Consider the following 8,926-nt stretch of genomic DNA (forward strand, 5'->3'; position numbering starts at 1 on the left):
AACAAACAATATATAATACAATAAGAGTTTTAAATTACTACTAGTTAAAAAATAAGCACAATTTAATGGATAGAGGGGCAGGACGTAGCTCAGTGATAATGCGTTCGCCTGATGCGCGGTCGGTCTAGGATCGAACCCCTTCGGTGGGCCCATTGGGCTAATTCTCGTCTCAGCCAGTGCACCGCGATTGGTACTTCAAAGGCCGTGGTAGGTGGTATCCTGTCTGTTAGATGGTGCATATAAAATATCCGTTGCGACTAATGGAAAAATATAGTAGGTTTCCTCTCGTAGACTATATGTCAGAATTACCAAATAGCCGTTGATTAATAAATCAATGTTCTATAGTGTAAAACAAAACAAACTTTAACTTTTAACTTTATTTCAATGCATAGCGTCATCGAGATATCTGACTACAGGTGGTGAAAGCCAGTCTACACTGCGGAACAAGCAGGACAACCCGCGCATGATCTGCCATCGATGCTGATGGTGGTTGTCACCCACAAGTCTCTGTCACATATCGGCATGGCGCAGCTCACCATAGGACACAGGCTGAATGGAAACCCGAGAGACTGACAAAGAACAGATTTTAGGCATCGTTAACAAAACAGTGTAAGGAAAGGGTATATATGTACCGACATCTCAGTACACTTTAAACTACGGCTATACACATATACACATACACAGACACAGACACAGACACAGTCACAGTCACAGTCACAGACACAGACACAAGACACAGTCAAAAGACACAGACACAGACACAAACACAAGACACAAGACACAGTCACAGACACAGACACAGACACACACACACACAGTCACAGACACAGACACAGACACAGACACAGTCACAGTCACAGACACAGACACAGTCACAGTCACAGACACAGACACAGTCACAGTCACAGTCACAGACACAGACACACACTCAGTCACAGACACAGACACAGTCACAGTCACAGACACAGACACAGACACAGTCACAGTCACAGTCACAGACACAGACACACACTCAGTCACAGACACAGACACAGTCACAGACACAGCCACAGTCACAGACACAGTCACAGTCACAGACACAGACACAGTCACAGTCACAGACACAGACACAGACACAGTCACAGTCACAGACACAGTCACAGTCACAGACACAGTCACAGTCACAGTCACAGTCACAGACACAGACACAGTCACAGTCACAGACACAGACACAGACACACACACACAGTCACAGACACAGACAGTCACAGACACAGACACAGTCACAGTCACAGTCACAGACACAGACACAGTCACAGACACAGTCACAGACACAGACACAGTCACAGACACAGACACAGTCACAGACACAGACACAGACACAGTCACAGTCACAGACACAGACACAGACACTTACACACAGACACACACAGACAGACACACACACAGACACACGCATACACACGCATACACACACATACACACATACATACACACATACATACACACATACATACATACATATGTACATACGTACATACATATATACAAACATATGCATATATATGTGTGTGTATATGTATGTATTGATGTATGTATGTATGTATGTATATATGTATACATGTATATAATAATAATAATAATAATAATAATAACAATAATAATAAAACAAACCCTTTTAAAGATCATCGGGTTTCCCACACAGGTATTATGGCAGCCCGGGCACTGCTTGCCGTTGGGAAGGGTAATGATCGACTTCTTCACCAGTCCATCCGGGCACCGCATAAACGAACACTTCACTAGAGGACAGAAGTTCAGCTGTAACAGAAAATTAATGAAAAGAAGAAATGTTTATTTAACGACGCACTCAACACATTTTATTTATGGTTATATGGCGTCAGACATATGGTTAAGAACAAAGCAGATATTAAGAGAGGAAACCCCATGTCACCTCTTCATGGGCTACTCTTTTCGATTAGCAGCAAGGGATCTTTTATATGCACCATCTCACAGACAGGATAGTACATACCACGGCCTTTGATATACCAGTCGTGGTGCACTGGTTCAATGGGCCCACCGACGGGGGTCGATCCCACACTGACCGCGCATCGAGCGAGCGCCTTACCACTGGGCTACGTCCCGCTCAGAAAATGAATGAATGAATACGTGTATGGATGGATGAATGAATAAATAAATGCACGAATGAATACGTGTATGGATGGATGAATGAATAAATAAATGAACGAATAAATACGTGTATGGATGGATGAATGAATAAATAAATGAAAACACAAACACAACTACATTTTGTATATAAACTCATAATCTCGTATCACCATTTACTAATACAAAACACAAACATAAGTACATTTTAATAAGCAGGCCCGTATACTGGGGGGCCATATACTTACCCAGTCTAAGTTGAACACTGGCATAGTGGAAGCATAAGCCCCTGGAACAAACCAAAAGTCGATTTTTGAATAGTACACATTTTATTCAGAAATCATAATTGTATGCATGACTGGGCCTACATTCCACGGATTTTAGAACTTATCTAATTATAAGTCGATGAATTGAAAAGTGCATTTGTAAAGCAAACATCCAAGCAAATGTGCATGTCCATCAATTCAAAGATAATCGACAAAGATGCCAAGACCGTTTCTAGACTGAAATAACAGAGATGGGTGTCGGAGGTGAGTGTGGGGGAAATGAAGTCAGTAAATCCTAGAATCAAAGCACATTAATATATATTCAGTATAAATTTCTGCGTTATTTATTTCAGATACTGACGAATTGTTTGTAGGCCTACGCTAAATATATTTTTGCTCAACATCGTTTCCCAATGTTTAATGTTATCAATGCGTAGGAAAGAAGGATGTATTGATCACCAGAAACTTAGTACTAAAAGGGTATTATTGCAAAACTGTAAACGAAATTTTCAAGCAGACATAAGTTATTATGAAATAGCCAACTAAAAATAAGTCTTAACTGTTAAAAGTAATGTTAATTGTCATTTGTAATATAAGTAGAAAACGTACATGAAAAAGGACACAACAATCATTATGGTATGTCGGGGTGATGGTTTAGAATATCAGTTAGAAGGGCCTTTTAATATATCAAAAGAAAAACTAGATGTAATATATAAAGTTAACTATATTAATTGTGGCAGCAGTGTTTCTCTCATGTGACAATTATCAGTTCAAACGCAGTTTAAAACGTTGATTGTGAAACAGTTAGAACCTGTCCTTTAATTTTTTTAACTTTTCTTCAGACATCTTTGACTTACATTTTGTTCTGTGCAACCCTCAATGTCGAAGTCGTCATCCATCTTTTCTAATTGCCTTTCCTGTCATTTGTAATAACTACAAAACAAGTTCGTTCTGAAGCATGCCCTTGAGAACGATATCTGGAGGAGGGGGGGGGGGGGGGGGGGCACAGACTCTAGTTGGAGAGATGTGTGGTACAAACTTTATTTCTATCTTAATTTATATAGAGTAGGACTAAATACGTACATTTTCGTAGTACGGGCCTGTAAAGAAATAGACATATTGCCGGTGCCCACTAATATCCTTCGGGCTCGCCAAGATACACGAATACACTAATTCGTATCATTATTTGTTTTATACATATAATAACTGTGTTCTTAATTAAAACGGTACTGATGGTGTAGTAATATAAGTAAAAATCAAAAGAATATTAAACATACCGGTACACAGAAGAGATAAGAGAATCAGTGAGTTCATCTTGCGTTCGCTGTTTCAACAAACTGTCCTTCCAAATCGAATACAACACGCATTTAATCAGTTACGGCAAATAATACACTTCATAGATAATTCTTAAGGTGTGTTCCGTACATTGCGTGGGCAGTGAAGACCCCCACCACCACCACCACCACCACCGCCCATCCGCTCCTGAAAAACATTTCTCTTTATGCTGAAGTGCCCCTTTTGACTCTATGACCGTGCCCCAATTCCTGTCCTCTAGTAATTTTAGACAAGATTGTCCGTATAACTCGCTGAAATATTTACTGATGAAGGAAGGAAGGAACAAACTAACTAACGAACGAAGGAACGAATGAACGAACGAAAGAAAAACGGACAGACGGACGGACGGACGACCGAGTAAACGAACGAATTAATCCGTTGGCATGTAGTCTTTGTGGTTATCGGTTGTATTTCAAAATTTTAATTTTGCCCCAAAACAAATCGCTCTTTGTATAATGGCCTACTGTTCTGAAGGTTGGGTCCGCCCCTGGTTACCATGTGTTAAAGAATACATGATACGACACATTGATAAGCAGGAGTGACACGCTACCCTGTGTTTCCAGCTAGGAGCTATCTAGGAGCTAACTAAGTTGAATCAACCAATTACCTCCATTTTCAGTTTTGATGAACCATTCTAAATTATGCGTCAAAATTACCGTCAAGAAATTATGCAGCATTTTCTATTTGGCTTTAATCCTACGGGACGTGCAAATATGTCAAGTAACTGGACACGCGATATAATGGGAGTAAAGGGGGGGGGGGGGGGGGGGGGGTGAAGTCTCGTTTTGTTGTGCGGGGTTGTTTTTGTTTGTTTTTGGGTTGTTGTTGGGGGTTTTGGGGGTGGGTTTGGGGGTGTGTGGGGTTGGGGGTTGTTTTTGTGTGTGGTTTGTTTTGTTTTGTAGGGGTTTTGGGGGGGGGGTTGGGGGGGGGGGTCCTTTTCAGTCCCGCTTGTGCTTTTGACAAGGTATATAGACATAGTAATAATCTGTTAATCTACAAGTTTTCAGAAATTATCAAATGGAGGTGGGGGTGGCATCCAGGCTAATTATCATTCCGTGGGTATTAACAGTGTATTAATATATTATCAGTGTTCATGATTATTGAATTATTAAAAGGGCTTTGGTGGATTCTGGTACCAACAGCTACAGCCTTGTATGGATCAGTATTCATCAGCTGGAACTAATTGAAACTTTACCCAAATTCATTCATTTCAACTTATTCTCGTGCTTATATCCAATTAAGGTTCAAGCACGCTATCTGGGCTGTCTGTCCAGGACAGTGGCTTGGTGGTTAGTGAGAGAAAATAGGGTGTAGTGGTCTCACACCTAACCAGTGAGTCGTTAAAACTCACTCTGGGTGGGAGCCGATACCGGGCTGCGAACCCTGTACCTACCAGCCTTATGTCTGATGGCTTAACCACGACACCACCGAGACCGGTATTTACCAAAAGAACCACTGACCCACTATATATTTTTATGCGAGTTTAAACTTTAGTCATGATTTATTGCTGACTTAGACTGTTCATGGTAGCCCAGTGGTAAAGCGTCCGCCTGATGCGCGGTCGGTCTAGGATCGACCCACGTCGGTAGTCCCATTGATATATTGCTCGTTCCAGCCAGTGCACCACGATTGGTATATCAAAGGCTGTTGTATGTGCTATCCCTTCGCCAGTTAAGAGAAAAGTTGCCACCCTAATAGTTACTGATCGGAAACACAAACTTAGAAAGTAAAACACAACTTTACTTGACAAATACAAAAGGAGAAGGAAGAGTGAAAAACAAGGGCGATTACTTTCACCCAAAACACCTAGGGAGATAACTCCAACCAAGGTTGCCAACATAATATCTGGCGTAACCACTTTTTTTCTTCTTTTTGTTTTTGTACTGTTAATGTTAAGGTTAGGACTTACTGTCTGTAAGTATAATAAATGTATGGTTACTATTAAAACAAAACACAAAATCGTCAAAATCGACGCGGTAGATGTTCTTGTCATTGGGGTCTGGAATAAAACATGGTAAACGATAGTTAAATGCAGATTCATGACACTGACACAGTATATTTCTATGTCGTGGCTAGAACAAAAACATGGTGAATGTTAGTTCAACACAAAATCCTTAAATCGACCTGGTAGATTTATTCGTCGTCGTGGTCTGGAGGGGAGTAGCGAGTCCTCCGTTGTTGTGTCCAGGATGTTGTCCAGTGATTGTGAAGATATGTCTGGTAGAGGCGAGGCGATCTCAGTTGGAATTGGAGGAAGATCATAACTTGTGTCAACATCAGGATCTGGGGGTGTTTCATCATCATTATCTGTGTCACCGGAAGTACACTGTGGAATTTGACATGTCTTGTTTGGTACTAGGTAACACTCAGAATGTTTAACACGATAACAGTTATTTCTAAGTTGTGATCCAACAAATTTGCGGATGTCGCACCATGGCCCGTCAATGTTCACAACAAGATATCGATTACGTGCACAGGTCTTATTTCTGTCACAATACAGATACACTAAATCTCCAATGTGTACTGAAGGCATGGGTGATTGGATTCCTTTAGGAGTTTTGGATAATTCACTGTGTGGGTGGTTTGATAATCTGGCGAAGTGTTGGTCTGTAATAAGTTGTTGGTCAGAAAGGGGTAATTGGCTGCTTGTGAATTGGTCTCTCCGAGTCCACATTTCACGAGATGATACGCCACGGTTTCGAATGCGGGAATTGAGACTAGCGACTGCTATGGCTAACTCGGTAGGAGTAACAGGACCACGAGTAGGATCTTGATGACGGAGTTTATTTTCCAATTCTTGTATTGCTCTTTCAGCAACTGGGTTTTTGTTTATGTTCTTGACCCTACCGATTTCAAGAGTGATTCTGTGTTTGTGTAGGAAACTGTCATTTGCCAGCGCGAGAAAGCCTGGAGCAGGATCTGTGCGGATGACTGCTGGGGGTCCATCAAAAGGGCGTAATTCTATGCACAAACGAATCAATGCCTGTCGGATGACATCACTACGTTCATTATCAATCAGACAGGCGACTGTAAAGGCTGTAACACATTCCCTCACAACTATGACTTGGCGTTCTCGTTTGAGTATATCCGCAGCAAAGAGACTGCCTACAGTCTCAGGTGGATTACTTGAACTTTGTTCGACAATGGTAGATGGAGTCTTGCGCAGAGCAGCACACTGATGGCAGTTGTTGGATACAGAGTCAATGGAACGATCCATGTCAAGCGCAAAGAAGTATCTTTGAACTACCTTCTTTAGTTGAAATGCTGACGGGTGATTCAACTGAATATGTAAAGCATTGAGGAGACCTTCTAGAACTTGTCGGGGAACAACAATACATTCTCGTGTGGGGAATAGTGGATCAGTTCGCTTTACGACGAGGAGACCATCTTTGGCAATGGTTACCGTATTGATGTAACGTTTAACATCTTTGATGTTGGTGAGCTTCTTCGAAGGGCGAGTACCTTGAATCAGGTGAGAATGGGTACGCCGTAAATCCTTGCACTCTTCTTGTAGTGAGTGCCAAGTTGATCTTGTGGTGAAGGGTATCCGAGTCTTACCTGATAGTATGTCATCTATGAGAATGTGTCGAACCACAGAATTTTCAGTTTCTTGGATGAAAGTACATATTTGACACGATTCATTGTGACACTCTGGAGCATTTCGGCTAGCAAAGTCTGATGGGATATTTGCATTACCAGCTAGATGATGGACGGAGGCTTGAAATCTGCTGACTGTAGATAGAAAAGTTGAAACCCGAGGACTTGCTGAAAATTCGCCACGGCATAACTTCTCAAAAGCAAGGACGCAAGGTTTGTTATCAGTGAGGATGATAGGTTTCAGACTGGACTGGATGATATAAGGACTGAAGTGTTTTGTGGCAGCGGCAATCGACAGCGCTTCAATTTCACATGGTAACCATGTGACTTGACGTGGTCTGAGTTTTGCGCTGAAGAATCCTGCAACGTGAGGTTGATTGTGGCGAGTTACATACAAGGTTGCTCCTATGCCTGGATCCTTAACAGCTCCATCTGTAACAATCCAAAGTTGGTCTTTTGGGTTTGGGAGAACGATTGCTTTGTTTGACGAGAGCATTGTCTGGGCATGAGAAAAGGCATCATGAAGGTCATTGCTCCAAACTATTTCATCTTTTGACTGGCGACCTGCGACAATATCATCAAAAGGGGCAAGGATCTTCGAACAGCCGGGTATAACGCGGGCGAGAATTTTGTATGCACCAATGAATGAGCGCAAACCATAGACTGTGTTGGGAGGCGAACACGACGCTAAAGTAGCGATGCGGTGAGGACTAGCCTGAATACAGCCTTGTTGCCAATTCCATCCTAAGATTGTGGTTGATTGTGGAGTGATTATTGTTTTGTGTGCTGACAGTCTTAAGTTGTTGTGTCGAAGGGCTGTCAACAACCGACGCCAAGTGTTGATTAATTCTTCAGGTGTATTTCCGCCACAATACAAGTCATCAGCGAGTTTAGTGACAACCCCTTCCGTCAATAAATCTCCCAGAACTCTACACATAAGTTCCTCTAGTGCAGTTTCTGAACCTGGCATACCCATTGCCGATCGGGTGTATACACGGATACCGCGAAACGGAGTAGCGACGCCACAATACTTCATGGAATTCTTGTCAAGTGGTATTTGATAGAAAGCGCTGGACAGATCAGTGGTAATAATATATTTCCATTGACCGATTTGTCTCAATGTTGAATCTACATCGGGTAACAGGGACGGCTGAGGTTTGGTGTAACGACCAACATCACCGAATGATGTGACCAGGCGATGGCCGCCTGATGGCTTTCTGACAAGGAAGGAAGGGTTAACGTACTCAACCTTGATACCTGCATCTTCAGGACGTTTGAAAACTCCCTTGTCCTCGAGGTCGCCGAACATCTGTTGAAGTTCTCCGAGTTGCTTTCTGGAGTACTGGGGTACTCTTCCCTTCCTCTGAGGAGGTTGTACTGGACCCATGTTAACTACTGCTTGGAATGGACCACTGGCACCATTATAGCATTCTATGGAAGGGTCAAATACATCATCATATTCCTGAACTAGAGCACTGAATTCCTTTCTGATTTCTGGAGCGAGAATACGGTGAGGGTCTATTTGAATTTGGTCTGAGAACTTGCCATATGACTGTGATTTGATATTTGTTCTGGGGAGATGTGGT

The 8,926-nt window shown here is 42.2% G+C and overlaps 1 protein-coding gene across 1 annotated transcript; it reads right to left on the reverse strand.

Moving 5' to 3' along the window:
• Window positions 1-362: 362 nt before the first annotated feature.
• LOC121382005 lies at window positions 363-8,926 on the reverse strand. The gene is made up of 4 exons (XM_041511470.1): window positions 5,868-8,926; window positions 2,391-2,431; window positions 1,654-1,797; window positions 363-569 (listed from the first exon to the last, which is right to left on the reverse strand). Exons 1-4 carry the CDS (start codon window positions 8,725-8,727, stop codon window positions 432-434), a joined length of 3,183 nt encoding a protein of 1,060 aa, XP_041367404.1. The 5' UTR covers window positions 8,728-8,926; the 3' UTR covers window positions 363-431.

This window comes from Gigantopelta aegis, chromosome 9, assembly GCF_016097555.1.
Source record: "Gigantopelta aegis isolate Gae_Host chromosome 9, Gae_host_genome, whole genome shotgun sequence".
Classification (NCBI taxonomy): domain Eukaryota; kingdom Metazoa; phylum Mollusca; class Gastropoda; order Neomphalida; family Peltospiridae; genus Gigantopelta; species Gigantopelta aegis.